General features: G+C 35.1%; 1 protein-coding gene across 2 annotated transcripts in view; it reads left to right on the top strand.

Moving 5' to 3' along the window:
* PLCE1 (phospholipase C epsilon 1) overlaps positions 1 to 17,627 on the top strand; it is a 139,965-nt gene that overhangs the window by 48,081 nt on the left and 74,257 nt on the right. For both annotated transcript variants that reach the window (XM_014875357.2, XM_088169126.1), the window contains exon 3: positions 15,691 to 15,982. In XM_014875357.2, the coding sequence (XP_014730843.1) occupies positions 15,691 to 15,982 (292 nt within the window). The remainder of the gene's footprint in view (positions 1 to 15,690; positions 15,983 to 17,627) is intronic.

Raw genomic sequence — 17,627 nt, 5'->3', positions numbered from 1 at the left:
ACTTTCATATTGGCTCCATTATGTATCTTTAATCATCAAAAAAATGGATTTGTAGAGCTGCTTATTTCAGCTCCTGCAGTAGCAAAAATTCTCCTTCATCCACTTTGTGTTCCTCTGTGACCCTCTTAAAGTAGCATACAGCTGTCCTTGGAATTTTTAGGATGCAGAAATGACTTGTGAGCCAGGCCTTTCCTCTCTAAATTGTGCCCCCTTGTGAAGAAATATGGTGGGTCAGTAGGAAGGGACACTGCAGCATGAGAGCAGAGCAACGTGTGGCAGCCTCAGCAGTGCTTGGGAACTGGTTCAAGAGGACTGTAATTAGTAATAATCCTCTTCTGTTTATATAATTTGTCTCAAAGTTTTTTTCCTATTAATCTGTTTATTTTCTGCAGTAATATAATTGTATTAGTAGCTTAAAGATGAGAAATCTAATGTGGGAAGAATTATTTTACTTTTACTTACAGTGAGTTTACATCATGCCAGTGACCTTATTTTCTGTATTTATAAATACATTTTAGAAATTGCTTAAGCTGACATTGTAAGTTAATTTTTTTCTATAAATTCATACAATACCAAGAGTCTAAGGCGGTGCTTTCAGATATATTTAGCATTGCATCATTTCATTTGCAGTAATGTAAACACAAACTCCAGTAGGTCTGCAAAATTAAACATTAAACGTATCAGATTTTATTATCTGTGTGTCTGTGATCACATTGAAATGCTCATGGAGTTTTTACAAGGAACAAATTTCCACAGGCTGTTGGGAAGTAGACTTGTAGGAGCTGCAGAGGTGAAGCAGCACCATGTGAAATGCAGCGATGGGATTAAGATTTGGCAGCACACTTCTTTTCTCTGCAGGCTCTTAGGCAGTCTCTGTAGACGGGAATAGACTCATCTCGTTTGCTGAAAGCCAACCTGCACTTTCTGCTTGTGTTGGTTTGTTTCAATCTCTATACAGTTTTGGCATTTTTCCTGCCAGTTGATATGATGTGGATATGGTGAAACACAAGGAAAAAAGGTATGGTTCGTGTAATAGAAAATGTTTAAAAGTTTTTCTTACTGCGGGGGTAACAGGAAAGCTTTCCTTCGTCAGAAAGAGGAATGCAGTTCTGGAGAAAAATATATTCTTGCTTTATTAAGTAAGATATTTCTTTCTGGAACAACTTTATTTTCAGTCACTACTTAACATGTAGATGTAAACAATCAGCAATTTTGAAAAGTCTGTGTTGTTTCCTTTTTATTTAAAATAGGCATACTGCATGTGAATGTTTACTAGCATATTGTGTTTAATTGATTGTAAAGCCACAGAATTTTTGCACAGAAATTTATAAAAGTCTACTTTTTTGCTTAGTATTGGGTTCTAACTTTATAAATAAAGTAATGTAATTACTAAATGCAGACTTTTCTTTTTCTTACTTTACTGTTTTGATAAAAAACTTAGATGCAGTTAATGAAGTTGACATTAACCCCCCCAATGAATTTCTGACTCTTTCTGACTTGATGAAGTATGGCATGTACAGCAAGGATTTATAGAAAACACTTGATATTTTTTAGTTAAATATATCAAAATCATAAATATGTAAGACTTTTTTTTTTAATAAACAGTAGAATATGAATGAGAAAAATTTCTGTAGGTATCTCTTCACCCAGTGTAATCAATACAAAACTGCTCAGTAGAAATGTAATCAGGATGCCATTTGATTACTATGTATATTTTTATAAATGCTAAAAATACTGTTTTGTCTTATTTTCCCATCATGTGCATGTGAAGCTAAAATTACACTACCCACCAGTGATGATAGAGAATTGTTTTATTTTCTCAAACATATGTAGCTTTTAAATAGTCTAAAAAACTTGGAAATTGTTTAATGTTTAAATGTACTGGACTAGTCTTCCACTAAAGCAATATGTTTCAGGAATTTAAACTGAACAGTGGTTTTGACTTGGCGCAAGCAGTTTATTGTGTAGTTTGTTAATGAGGGATCCAAGTACCTACTTGTAAAAAATAACACAATAATACTGTTCTTTTTGTACATAAGCTCTGATGATTTGTAAGAATAAATTGTGATGGTTACACTTGATGAACACAAACTGCATCTCTGTGACAAGTTGTCTTACTTTCATTTAAATAGCAGGAGTTTTACCTTTCTGATACCATTGTAGTTTGGTTAGCTTTATTATTTTCAAAGCAAATGGCCTGGGAATATTATGACAAAGCTTTGAGGTTTTCAGTAAAGGGTTCAAATATTAATTTTTTCTTTGTGCTGCTACAAAATCGTAACACAAAGAGGAACTAAAGGTTGATACATTTCAAATAATGTTAAGTCATACATGCTATGCTAATATCTGGCAGCATTAGGTTGTGGGACTTACTCTTCAAGAAGCAGAATAAATGCATAGGAAGATAAAAGTTCCTGTTTTAAAGTGTGTATGCAGTGATAAAAAAGGCGAGTTGTGGGTTACACAGATACGACATTTTACTAAATAACCGTATTTCTAAGTAGCATATGAATATGGGCTTTTGCTGATATATTAGTAAGTCCAGGGCATTAATGCCCAGTAAATAAATAAAATACAGTCAGCCAGTCAGAAGATTAAAAAAAAGAATGACTAGACAAAATGTTGAATTAGTCACAGGTTTGTTAAGCACATATTGAGGGTGCAGTTAGCAAAACCATTCTTAGTTTATGGAATTGTATTTGTTGCCATCTTTATTTGTTCTTACCTCTCTATTTAGAGAGAGTTCATGACTCTCAGACGGTGTCTTTTTTGTATCAGTCATTTTAATAAAACCAAACTAGTGCCCAAGCTTTATATCTTACATTTACATAAGTAGCTAAACTTCCATCATTACTTTATTTTGTTTTCATGTGGTCTTTACATCTTCATAAGCAAATCTCATTGTAGAAGAATGTGTTAATACAGTTTGTAGAGTAACTTATGGAATATAAAGGCTCAAATTCTAAAATAGGTTTTAGAAGTACATTTCTCAGATGGAAATTACTTTTTTTCACCACAGAGTTGCCATTTTCAGCGCCAGTATTACAATAAGTTTATATATTTAATATAGGTTTGGCATTTGATGAGATTTCTGTTATAAAAAGCATATGTAAACTTTACCCTCAAAGAATAGATTGTCCTTGATGTGACTCTGAGAAAATAGGGGCCTGGAAATTATCTTTGCTTGTTTATTCTGTGCTTCAGTAAAGATCCATTAGATCTATATAATCTTTATGAAGTACTGCTTTTCTGGGGTTTTTTGTCCCTGATGTTGCCTCAAGTTTTTATCATAGCACTGTTTGAACAAGTCTTCCTGCTTATTCTCAGAATGATGATGCTGTGACAAAACTGCCCTCTAAAGATCTTAAGAATGTATTTGTAAAATTGGAAGTATTTGGGACTTGAGTAAAATGTTAAGCTACTGCTAGAGTTTCATGGAAACATACAATGCTTTCAACGTTTTTCAGTCTTTCTATGATAATTATTTAAAACAAGAGCAAACAACAATTTTTGCTTAATAGTTAACTGAAACATCCATTACAAATTTTTCTCTCTCAATTACGTGAATAGTTTGTTATGTACATGAAAACTTGCTGCAGTTAATTCAAAACAAATCTGTACTCAGCTCTCCCCAAGCTGTTGAAGAGCACTATTTCTCACTAAGGTGAAGCTTTCGAAGTTTAAAGAATCCTAAATTTGGCACATTACAGATAGACACTTACAGATAAGTAAGTGAAAGTGTTTGCAGAACTGGTGTGATAGTATGAAAGAGAAGCTTGTAATAGGAATCTAGGTTTTGTCCTTCATTTCGTGAGGCTAAGGATACACACATGTCACTTATGCATGTAATTCAGTGTAATATAATTGCAATTTATAAAAATGATTACACTGAGCAGAGTGGCTATGAATTTTGGTAAGGAAGCTGTTGTGTATACAAAGTTTAGTTGAAACTAATGCTAAAGCAAAATAAATCTCATGGATGACTAAACTCTAGTCCCTGGGTCTGTAACAATCCCCAGAGAATAAGGAAAGTTGATTTAAAATATTTTTGTTCATCTGGTCTTAAGCCAGATTCCTTAAATTCTGGAAATCAAGGCTCCAGTGACATTCCACTCCAGTGGGAAAAGAAAGGAGAGCATATACTCTGGTCCTGCAGAAACTTACTTCATCAACAATTAAAACGTGTAATTTAAATACTGAACTAATGTGCTCTTATTCCTTCTCCCTTTTTCAGTCACTCTACTTTTTCACTCATACTCATTCTCTTAAAATAAGCATATTTACCTTAAAAAACATGTTTTAAATGTGATGAAAGAATTACTTTTGAAAATTGCAAAACATTAGATTATCTATTTTGTGATTCTCAGTCAAGTTAAACTGAACCGGAAATACAATTAATGAATCAATGCCCCATTTTTAGATCTTAGACTTGGCTTCCAAAGCTCAATTTAGAGACAGCATCAATTTAAATTTAATCATAATGTTGCCATTGTTTCATCATTTTAGCAGATTCAGATGATAACAAAAAATTCTTTCAGTGACAATTTCTTCCATAGATTCAGTTTTATGCCAGTATACAGTTGTCTTAATGTAAGTGTGGCGATTAGTGTACATTAGGTATCTAGCATCAAAGTTGTGTCGTAAAATAAAAGAATGATGTGAAAATTTGAATGTATGGTGTTCTGCAGGACAGTTATTTAAAGGCAGTGGCTGAGCACTCCAGTTGGAAACAAGGAAAACAGGAAGTTATTTCTTTAGGTTACTGCGCTGTGTATTGTTGTTCACAATGTCTTCATTTGTTTTGCTTTTCTACACTTTTCTACACAGCACAGTCTTCCTTAGCAGCTAATGACCAGGGAAGATGAATAGTGTTGAAGGTACTATGCTCATGATCCAAGAAACCAACATAAGTAAAATTGCTTCATTGTGTCATGATGGATTATTGTCATTGCTTAGTTTTAGCCAAAATTTTTATTCTAAAAATTGACAAGATTGCCCTTTTTTGTTCTTATCTTTTTGTAAGGTTGTTATTAAATGTTCATTGTGAACAGTGATGAATGAAGACTCACTTTTTATCAGTAAATTATGATTAAACATGCAATTTAAAAGTAAAGGTCGAAGTATCAATATTCTGTTGTGACTTTGGGCAAGGAATTGTGCTTTTTCTATTTCTGGGTAATTTTTTAAAAAACCCTTAAAGTGGAAAATGCCTCTTTATAGAACAAAGTTATTTTGTTTCATGAAATCATGTTCTGTATCCTGACCTAAAAGTCTATCAAACAATTCAGTCATGAAAACTCTGAGAATTTCCTGGCCCCTAAGTACTATCCAAAATAATCTTATAATTATTCATGTGACCCTATGAACCCAACAGCTGAAGTACAAGCAAACAAATAGGCATGGATTCAGTGACTATAAAATTAGAAAATGAGAACTAGATTTCCTGTGCTAAGGAAAACTTGCCCTTTTATTAGCTGTGTGCCATGGGTAGGATGCATAAATTTTACAGCTGTAGTAATCTGCCTGCCGATCTTTTACTGTAATATTAGTTAAAATTGGTTATAAATGAAAATATTTTGGGATACAACAAGGTTCTGTTGCACTTTTATTTAATCTTTAGGTTTCTGCCTACAGATCTGAACTAGAAACTGTTTCTGATAGATTTGAAAAGATACACCTTTCAATATAAGTCCACAAAGTAAAGTACAATAAAATTCCATTATGAGCCTTTTTTGATCCAAATAAAAATAGTGATTGTATGATTACAAAGACAGTTTTGTTACATGTACTTTGTGTCTGAGCTTTGGCACATTTACTCTGAGCTTGAGACCTTCTTAAGCAATTCAGAACAGTTTCTCTACTCGGAAGGATGCAGCATCACACCGTGTAAAAACAGAATTAGCCAGTTCTATGACCTGTAACCTTTACCACTGCCTATCTTATGAATTTTAATATGAGAGACATGGGAATGGAACAGACTGTGTGCTTTCTGAATCAGTTATATAAGTATACATATTACCATCGGATTTTTAAAGAACACTAAGGCCAGAGTTTGGCATAAGCAGCTATAGTGAACTTTGACAAATAGATGAGATTGTAGAAAGAGGATGAGAAACCAAACATGTAAGGGGTGGTGAGACATGGTCTTCAGCAGCTATAATTTTTAGGTTTTTCTATTTGGTTCTAAGATTATCATATTGACAGGAGATCTCTCAAGTGGTTTTTTTTTCTGTACTGTATGTTACCCCTTAACCTTATTGTCGGTTTATAGTGCAAGAATATGCAACTAAGCTCATCTTTCAAAGTTGTTTAAATAATCAGTTCACATGAGTGGGAATGCAGCTATTTTTAAATGTGTGAGTTCTGTGGAAGCCTTTCCTCAAATGGGAAGAGCACAGTTGATACTAAGGTACAAACCCATCCGGATTTCTGCCTGTATCTGATGCTTGTCTGGAGTTTTTGTTTGTTTTTTAGAGAAAATCTTGACTTGCTATTGCTCCATATACAGGATAATAGGTAAAAAAAGACGTGGGAAGGGGGCTGTTGTGTTCCTCTGCTTTGAGTGCTCAGTATTCACCTGTTTTGAATGCACTCATCACACATCAGTATGAAAAATATAAACGTGATGCCTGTTTGACACCTTCAATGAACTAATTGAACTAATTTTTTTCTACCTTTGAAGAAAGCAAGTGTTCAAGGACGTATTAAATAGTTTTCAGTGGCTTCTGTTACCATTTCTTACTTGCATTTGGAACATTCAGCAATCCATTTTAATAGTAGCATCCCATTACAGTTTGATGTACCAAAGACCTTTCTCCTACGATGAAAGGAGGAATTTAAAATGAAATTGTTCATCGCTCTTGAATTGAAATTATTTAGTCATGACACATTTAATATTCTACCGTCTAAATGGTTTGAGTGAATTATTTGTCTTTATGACAGTTTTAAGCCTGATTAGCCTATTTTAGATAACGTACTTAGCTACATTAAAACTTCTAAATCAAAAATTCAACGTGCTAGTCATCATCTTGTTGTAAATACTTTTTTATAACACACCTGTGAAGTTTTATATGAACGATTTTTTAAATCAGAAAGGTGTATCAATATCATTATTAAAATACATTTTTGAAAAGTGATTATGTGTGTCATGCATATACTTTTATGTTAAAAACACAGTTGCGAATTTTGAAAGCTGATAACCCAAAAAATTTCAGTCCACATGATCAGGTGTTCAAAGACATGACCCATTTCAGACTAGTAAAACTAGCAGCTTTTCAGTAAAAAACACCCAAGGTGTGTATTAGTTAGGTGGAGACTACACAGATGTTTATTTAAAAGAGTAATTTAATTTATTTAGTTACTAAGGCAGCATATTGTTTGTATATTGTTTGTTGGTGAAAGTTTGGAGGAAGTAAACACGCACTCAGGAAATAAAAAGAATACTGGCTGCATGTAGAATTGACAAGGGTAGAACAGTAAACAGTTAAAAGTTGTAAGTTGCAAAGTACTAGAAAAAGATTTAAAAAATTTAAAACTAAGAAGTTAGCAGGTGAACTTAGTAATAAAATAATTAATAACTATATATTTTTTCACATACATATTTGTATCAACAGCGGTATAAATAACTGACCCAGCTGAAAGTGATATTTTTGGCCTTTTCTGGCTAAGATTAAAGAGGTTTCTCTCACTGGCAAAGGCACATTGCTGAAAAGTGATGTGAAGAACTCCTGTGTTGTGTTCAGTGTAATCCTTTCATTTTCTCCATAATCAACTTGAAATTTCAAGTGTTTATGAGAAAACTTTCAAATGACAGTTAATAAATGCCTTTTATCAGCCTCTGCTTTATATCTTATGTTGATTCTTCTTAGTAGTTATTTGAATCTAAAGTATAATACCTGCCATGAAAAGCAGGGCTTTGTCTGGGTGGAAATACTGTTTTAAGTCTGCATCCCAATTAGATCACACTGCTTTTTCTGTCTTCTAAATCTGTGAAGTCCATCTTTGCTTTAGAAAGGGCTATTTAATACTGTTACCTTACAGAAATGGAAAATAAGTAATAGCAACCAAGTTTTATCAAAAGAAAAAATTATGACTTGTTGGAAGTTTGGACCTGCTGTTGCAATTTCTGGCCACAAATCCAAATCTCAAATTAATTTTTTTAAACACTGCATCATCATTTCCTGATGATAACAGACGAAAAAAATTCTCCATTAAAGACACTTGTCAGATACCAGAACCGAATAGGGATGGTTAATAATATTTCTGAAGAATGTTGAACTGTATTTAAGGATTGCCTGTGCAAGATAGTTTGATCCTCATTCAATTCTGTTTCTGTCCTTGAAATTCTCTCTTCCTTAACAGGATGCAATTCATAAGAAATATTGGCTGGTAAAGTAATGCACATTCGGTAATTGCCGTCGAAGCTGTGGAAAGTTCACAGAACATCACTTAATGAATATTAGTGTTCAGGCACATCTGTGCTTGATTGCTCTTTTGGCAGCCTTCCAGCTGCCATTGACACTGATTTCCATGTTCCCAGGGTCAACTCATCTGTTTTCTGTGTGTCCTCTGCTGCTCTGTGCCACGTTGCCCAGTTACAACTTACTGTGTAGAGCTGAATACTCAACAAAACTTGCTGTTGAGTCAGTGAGCATTGTTGCTCTGTAGCACGGTACTGATGTGTTGTGCTCTGTCCTGACAGTCTATCTTCGTCTTCCTCATCCTTGAAGAGTGCACAAAAGTTGGAAAGGTTTTTGAGAGCAGACATTGCAAAAAGGATACTGGCAAGACAGCTGCTGGAAGGGTATCCACAGTGGACAGGTCACCAGAGTGTTTCTGCTCAATTGCTAGAACCTGAAGATCATTTGCAGAAAAGGAAAATACCTGTGTCTCCCACAGTGACTGTATCACTGGACGTTAGAAAAACTATATGAGTATGCTGGAGCAAGCATTGACTCCTATGATGAAGAGATGCCTGAAGAGCTTTATTTCTTTCCTGTGATGTGTTCTTTCCTTCGGTTGTGTAATGGGACTGGACAGGTTCCAATGCATGCACCTCTGCCAGTTGTATACGCCCTACCCCAGGGAGGGCAACTTCTGTTTGAACTGGGAGATTCATTCCTACTGTAAGAGAAAGTGATAGTATATGCCAGGCTGTATCTTGGCATTACATCCACTCCTCCCACCCCTCACCAGTTCCTGGGCAATGAGGGCATAAACTATGGTGTTTGCTTTTACTCACTGCTGCAATTAAAAATGAAGCAGGGTGCTGCTGCAGCAAACAAACCTTGCTGGTTTTACATTCTCAAAACAGTTCCTGTTTTTCTTCTTTGTAGTGTCCCAGACAAAAGATGCACAACACCTGTGAGCAACACCACCCTGCACATGCCTTATAGTAAATAGCACATTTGTCAAGTACTGGGTGAAACTGTAGTGGTACTGATTACTGTGCATATGTATTTCAAGGAACACTTTCTCCCTGCCTCTGCCCCCCACTCCCCAAGACAACATAGCATTCCTCATGTACTATGAAATACACTTCAGATTATACCATGGCGCTGTATCCTCTTATTTTCTAGGCAGTTTTTTTAAATACAGAACAGTATTTCAGCAGTCTAGGATAGGGATATTTTAAGGAACTTTTCCATTACAAAAACTATCATCTCTGCAGGCAAGTTATTACATTTAAGTACCGTGTGAAAATACATAGAGAGCAAGATATGAGTAAGTTAAGATACAAACAACACTGTTAATCCCTGCCATTCTTTCAGTTTTTGCTGAATTGCATATATTTCACTGTGAATATGTGTTTATAGCTCCATCTTTCTTGCTGATTAGTTGTCAAAATAGTCCTTTACTGCTATTTCTTGAGCACAAATGCAAACCTGCACCAAATGGCAGTTTTTGTTTCAGTAAAATCTTGAGGTGGTGGTGGTTCTTGTTCTCCTGTTGGTAAAGCTGCAGGCAGGCAAGGTGTCAAGTGCCATTGCTGAATCTGCTATCAGTTCTGCTTGGCGGGGCAGTTGTTGGCTTGCAAAGCCACCTGAAAGATGACATTCAAATACATCTCCAAAAGCTGTTGTATGAAGAAAGGCATCATAATATGTAACCCTTCATTTGATTGTATTTTATTTTAATCTGTGATGGCTATTGGTACTTTGAGAATGTTGCCTGTTAGCCAAAATTGTTGGCTCATGAGATGCTAGGAGAGGATCTGTGGGAATTCGTGTTTGATGCCAGCTTGCAAAACTGCCAGATAATTGTTTTATGGAAGAAACTGCAATAGAGTGTCATGGCAAACAGATCAGAGAAGCTTGGGAGAGGTAGTTGTCCTGGTTTCAGGTAGGATAGAGCTTTCTTCTTAGTAGCTGTTACAGTGCTGTTTTGGATTTGGAATGAGAATGATGTTTCATCTCCTGCTGGGCTGGACAGTCATTAGTCTCTCACAAGTTTCAGTGGTGCTACAATCTAGAAAAGCTTACAGATAAGTATTTGTATTCATCCACATCATCTGGAATAATAAATTGGGAATGGAATTTAATTGACCACAGGTTTTATAATAAACCTTTCCCTACTTGTTCTTGTAAAATACCAGAACTCAGTAAGACACATAGCCAAAAATTTCACCAGCTGTCCTGGTGTGTGCTTATTTGGTTACTTGTGAGTTATTTGCGAGTTATTTGGCTGCTGAGAACCACCAAGAAGATAATGTTCTAACAGTCCAAATGTCTGGCTTATGTGCTCCAAACACTGAAAAACACTTACCTAAATGTCCAGTTTCTTGAAAGAATTTCTGAAGAGCTTAGCTATTTGATTGCTGAAGTGAGCAAGACTTGCCTGGGAACAGAGCTAAGAAATAATCCTGACAGAACAGACCTTTGACCTGTTCACAGTGTCTTCTTTGTCAAACACAGTAAAATCCCTTGGTTTTGAACAACCTGCACAATGGTTTGAGATATGGGCTCTGACATGTCCTCTTGAGAATGTCACCTACACTGTAGGAAGAAAGACAAACATATACGCTATTCTAGGGATAACAGAAAATGCATTCAGTGTTTAATGTATACTAGTTCTTATAATTGAATAATCAGAAATTGTTACTAGACATTTGTATTTTAGAAAGATCTTGAATTAAAGATTTTTACTTTAGCAATGATCTTGAAATGTTATGAACTAATCAGTGGGGGTATGGTCATAACCTGAATGAGATAAAGCTGAGAAAATCCAGTGTACTTCAGAAAATTAACTATCAGCAGTACCTGTTTTTACATTTTAAAATATGATCCAAAGTGTTATACTGGAGTACCATTTGGAAGACATAAAACCAAAATATTGACCAATAATGCATTAATGCCTCATTCACTCAAATTCACCTTGCATATTAGTTTCTGCCAAAGGCGGGTTTTTTTCATAGCAGACTGTGCTTGTATTCCATGCTATAGATACCCGAATTAAATGGTAGAATAAATACATGTAAAAGCAATTGGAATGGTCGTTGATCATGACTTCCAAGAGATCACTGTTAGCTTCATTTGATAAACATTAGTAAGGGCTTCCTTCTGAAAAATCTGCAGGGCAAAAATGAAAAGTCAGCATCAGAATTTCCTCATTTTAATGTAATTTTTCTTGGAACAGAACAAATTTGAAAAGAGCAGAGTTTCCTGTGCTGTTAATTGTGTTTAGGCTTGTTCTGTGAAACATTTGTGTTTTCAAAGGAGATATTTGAATGATCTTCAACACATACTGTCCTGAGAGTTATTACTTGTTAATATACCATTATGGCTTCTAGGCATTTAAAAATGCTTTAAAAGCATGCAACAAATGAAGGCAGGCTGCTGTCAGGAGCCCTCCATCACAGAAATGCTCTGTAGGTGAACAGCCAGGAAATTAGACTGAAACATGTCATACCAACTGAACACACACACACACACCTCTAACTTTCAGCGTAATACCTTGATCATTCAGGATATCTTGATAGATGCATTCAGAGAGTGTTTGAACAGATGCAGTGAAGTATTAAAACCTCATTACACCATATTTTCTCACATTTTTATGGTGTAGTAGCAATAAGCATAATTTCTTGTGACTATTCTTTGCAATGAAATTTGGGTACACATATTCTGTGTTATCTTAATAAAGTTAGAGAAATTAAACCAGCTGCCTAATAATGGGACATTTTTAGTCTATTCATAATTCCAGTTTCTGGGTTTCAAAAGCACAGCAGCTGGTAGATGTTTGGCATTATGATAACATTCTTCCAAGTTCTAAGCTAAATATCTGAGGCAGAAAAAAATATGAAAAGAGAAACAAAAAGAAGACTACTGTAAGACATACATATAAGTTTAAGTAAGAAATCACAATTATTTTAATGAACTGCTATATTTCCAGTACAGCAGCACCCATGAACTCCAGCTTCATTTTGAGGGAATATGTTTCATAAACCATATATAGGTAATAAATGGCTGTGGTGTTTAGGTTTCCACCATTTCTACACAATAAAGCTATAGTAATATCGTGGAGCAAAGGACACGTTGCAATTTGCAATTGCATGGTGATTAAACAGAAAAAAAAGATTGCAAGAGAAAAATAAGGAATAGTTTCAAGGCTAGCATAAGTTGCTTGTTCTTACAGTTATTTTTAAGGATATTTTTAATATCTTGGCAAAATGTGTCTTGTCACTCTAAGAAAGTTTTACTGCCTGAAGGTTATCAATAAGTTAACTTGCAGATACCATTTTAAGTTACTAGAAGCAAAACTGAGAGGCTTTTAAAAGTAAAGTTTTGATGATTTATTGCATACATTATTAAGAGGTGAATAATCTGCTTTGATTCCATGCATTTTCCAAATACGGGCTTGGTTGTCAAGCTACAAGGATGGAATTCTGTCTGAATTTAATCTTTATTTTAATGCTAATTTTAATTTTTGAGTTGGAGGACAATTTTCTCCTGTAGAAATCAGAAATACTGTACGTTGCAAGTAAATTTTATTTTCCTTTTAATTACCATTGAAATCTCCTTTAAAAAGAGAAGAAAGTAAAAATCTGTTGAAGCCGTACTATACTTTTATTGGAATACTGGTTTAATTTGATATGTAAGGCAAAAGTGAGCTTTGTTTTTGATGGGTAGCTTTCAGTTTAGTGCTGCATTTTACTCTTTTAGGTTCACATTCATTTTTAATTACATTAGTCATTCTTTGGTAGTGATAAGGATCAATAGGATCTGGATTCTGCCAGGATGAACTGGAAACCCTCGTTTGGAATAAATTTCTTTGTCTCCCAGGCAAGATTAAGTTTCCCCAATTGTGTCTGATGCAATCTCTCTGAAAGGTGGTTTCCCCTATCAGTTACCTGAGGGATTTGTTGCTATTCTGATTGTTTCAGTTCTTTTCGCGGGCTGATAAGTATACACATTGTACGGCTGTATTTTTTTGTAACCTCATCTGTGTGCAGCAGAGGTAACACTCTCAGAACTTTAACACATCAAAACAAACAGAATTTGAAAATGTTATGTGATGTGCAAAGTCTTTGGAGACAGCTAGTGCCCCAAAGTCTACTTTACACAGAAGAGATTAACACCATTATTCTATGTGTAATCTCTCCAGCAAAACACTGTCGCCTATTTCTGTCAACAAATGGTTTCTTTGCTTTGGCAGCTGAAAGAAATTTTAGTTGTGTAGGCAACAGAACATGCCCTTTATAAGTTGCAGAACCTAATTTTAAAAATATTTTGGGTGGTAACTGCAGTTTTGAGAAATTAAATTATATTCATTAACTAAATATTTTTTAAACAAGTTAAAAAGACTAATTATGTCTGCTGTGTGTGACACACTCGTAGTCCAAAGGTTTATTATTTCACAGTACACCTTTTGAAAAGGTACTTGCAGACTGTTAGCTGAATAAAAGGTCTACACCCATCCCATCCAGGTAAGGCGCACTTTAAGAGCATGTTTTCTTTCTGATTTAATTGATGGTGTGTCTGTACTGACAGTCTAAAAGTCCATAAAACTGCCAGATAGCAAAGAAAATAAGATAAAGATGTGGTGTAATTTTTTAGAAACCTCGGACCAAGCAAATTTTGGAAAATCTGAAGGAGAAGGGAAAAAAGATAGATGCCACAGCATTTCATGCTATACTGTAGTGCATCATAGTGTAGTACATCACAGATACTATCTTTTAGTGGAATTGAGTTATATATAACCATAGTCAACATGCGAAAGTTTATTTTTTTATGTTAATAAATATGTCAGTGTTATTTTTCAGATCATTGAATTACTAGTTAATGAATTATTATATTTTTAATCTTTTAATCTAATTTTTAAAATTTTAATGTTTTTCCCCAAACCTGGTTTTTAGAAAAATTAAAGCTAAGATAAGAAGTATCTGCTTAATGTATTGGATTGTATTTGATTTTCTGCAGTTTGTTTACACGGATGAAAGAACTACATCATTGCTCACCTCGTCTGTTAGTGGAGGGTCAGATCCCTCATGGAGCAGGGAGTTGGATCCCTCCTCCCTTACATGGCAGGGTACATGGCAGTGTCAGTGCAGGAGAGATGTGAGATCCCTGTACTGGGAGCCACTTCCCTCCCTGGATCCGTGGCTGGGCACGTGTGTGTGCTGTGGGCAGGGTGCTGGTGCCTCTGACGTGTGGCCTGTACAGGCTGTGCAAACAGTTTCTTACCATTTGACTGAGCACATGTGTGCTTGCTTTGTAGGACTGGCTGCAGTTTCTGCCATGCTGATGGATAGCTGTGTTTTGTTTATATGTGGGAAAGGATGGCAACAAGACACAAGGCGTTAATTGAAAATAACTGTCCTGAAGCCATCAGCTTGTTTCTTCTGCATGTCTAAGACTGCGGGGGAGCAACCTCATGAAAATTGTTTCAGCACCTGTCCTAGTGACAGTTATACTGACCTTTCCCTGTGTTAATTTTTAGTTTACACTTTGTAATTAAGAAGCACAGATCATTGAAACAAATTATTAATGTTAATCAGTAAGTCAGCATACAAGAATGCAAAGAATCAAGTCTCCGCTTGTATGCTAAATGAAGAGATTTCTTCCAGATTCTTGCTTTGATCATTAGACTCTTTTAAATAAGCAAACATTACTTAGTTGCTAAGCCACAGGCTGAAGTTCATTAGTTTGTTATCACAAATATTGGAAAAAGAGTACTAAACCAATATAAGGTAGAGGACCTGTGCGTAGGCTGGAAGTAATGCAATAAATGTGACACTGGAACCTTTTGAAAGCAGGTTCAGAGTGATTAAAATCATTTCTGTTTGCAAAACCCCACCCACTCAGCAAGAAAAAGTGCCAACCCTGAGCTGATCTGTTTTTTCTGCTACTGGTATCTCTAAGATTTTCTGGAATTTCAACAGATCTTATAGTATTATAAACAATTTTGTGCATATTCTCTATTTTAAATGTTGATGAGGTATATTGAGGTGGTTTTTTTCAGTCTAATGGTTATCTTAAGAATGCTTTTAAACGTAGATTGAAAGGCAGAATGACTTCTTACTTAAATATCCTGCTTGGGAGCCTAACCCAAAGTCCTAACAAACCAGTTTTGGATAAGTAGATATTGCAGGTCATTGAACTCCACAAGAAGTTGTGGTCATTTGGAATTGTTTTATATTCTGTGTGTTATCATAAGCAAATGAAATAACAGTCCATGCTTTTGTATTCTCCACAGATCTTCAGTACAGTGAGAGAAGAAGAGGAAGGAGCAGAAGATATTTTTGAATATATTCCTCATCTTCTGAGAAAACTTCCAACATCTGTTACAGACTGTATATACAAAGGAGATGGTTTTTGTGTAAAACCATGTGTAACAGGTTCTTACTGTCAATATCGTGCCACTTTACAGAGGACTGCACTCTCTAACTATATAACTGGTGCTTTACTAGAAGCAACTACATCATTAGGAGCAAGAAGTGGTCTTTTAAATATCTTCGGAGGATCAACTGGAAGAACTATGCTTAAAGGTAAGGAACATTTTTTTTAATCTCTGTCCACTTAAAGTATAGGATGAGTTGCAAAATTATTAATACTATATAGTATTCTGTAGTTTATGTATTCATCCATGAAGTTAACAGATAAAAAAGGTTTTATGTTATCAAATATTTTCTTTTGCAGTCATTATGTGTCATAATGAATAGCTATCTTAGTTTAATAAAGTAAAAATGCAGCTAAACTGAAAAGAATCCTATTACAAAATAAACACCTTTTCAGGTGTTTTTCTTGTTGGAATCTTTTCCTGCATCCAAATGTAATGCCTAAGCTATTGGTCTTAAGATGTTCCTATGTGTAGTGTTTCTCATTTACAAAGTGCTTTTGCTCATGGACTAACTTAGTTCAGAACTAGAGAAAGGAGTGTATGCTCTGTTTGGTTATTATTGTTGTCATTATACAAGTGGCTGTCAGCATAGCACTGTGTTGTGAAGTGTGTACACATTTACTGATTTATTGGTATTGGTCTTTTCCTATGTCCATCATCTTTGTAGAACTGGATCATTTTAAATAACGTGGGTATTGTCTATATGGAAGGTGCATGTTGGAAAATGGGTGTTGCATGCTAAACTTCAGTGCTGATCATCTTTGTATGTAACAATATCCTTAATGTGATTTAGTTTAGTCAGTTTTGGAAGTTAAACAAAGCCTTCTTTGTACAAATTCTGTGCTTTAAAATATCGTTTTGTACAGAACAGTACTTATATTATCGATTACATTTTAATTTATGCTTAGAATATTTCATAAGTTACTCAAGCATTTTGAGATTTAGCATTGTCTGATAAACCATAACAAAAGGATGTAGTATCTCAGTCATACCTTGGTAGAAGTGATGCATGTGGATACTATGGCTTGCCCAAAATTTTACAGGAATAGGACAAAATAAGTGCAAAATTACTGTGATTCCTTAAACAAACACAGATACTGACTTCATTTTTAACAGACAAATAATGATATAGCTTATGCTCATATATGGCTGTCTTATTTTTATCCCAAAAAATGGCCCTTTCTTGTTTTAATTTGTTTCTCTCAAGGTGAATCAAAGGGCAGAGAGAGGCACTTAAAATATCCTAAAAATAACAGGTACAGATGGCAAACTTGTAGCACGTGTATGAATTTCAGTAGTACCTTGAGCAGCATTACTAAGCTTCACATTCCATCATTGTCTGTGAGAGACAGATACGTACAGTATAGTGCCCAATTTTGGTAGGGTTTTCCATTTTATTTTGATTGGTTTTTATTTGTTCTGGGGAGATGAGTGCTTTAGAAAAATAAACAGAGACATTCCTGTGACAGCTCAGAAAGCAAAGTTAGAAGAACTGAGCCATGTGTTTCAGAACTGAGTTCTGAAACTGAAGCAGCAGCAATAGTCAGCTCAGGCTCACCGAGCTGTTGGTACGGCTCCATCTTTTTATGGAGCCTGAGCTAGTGAGTGCACATGTGTGCTCTGTGCACTCCATGTACCAGCACACTTTGCACTGCTTTGGGGGTGTCTGTGGTGACAATATTACATGGTGTATGTTGTTGGATTCTGAGCCAAAGGATGTAAGACATTTTATTAAAAAGCCAAGATTTTGAACTCAGTTTGCAATTCCACTGATAGCCTGTGTACATACTAGA

This window comes from Sturnus vulgaris, chromosome 8, assembly GCF_052056855.1.
Source record: "Sturnus vulgaris isolate bStuVul1 chromosome 8, bStuVul1.hap1, whole genome shotgun sequence".
NCBI classification, from domain to species: domain Eukaryota; kingdom Metazoa; phylum Chordata; class Aves; order Passeriformes; family Sturnidae; genus Sturnus; species Sturnus vulgaris.
The sequence above is the reverse complement of the archived record's forward strand: the minus strand, read 5'-3'. Positions and strand labels throughout refer to the sequence as shown.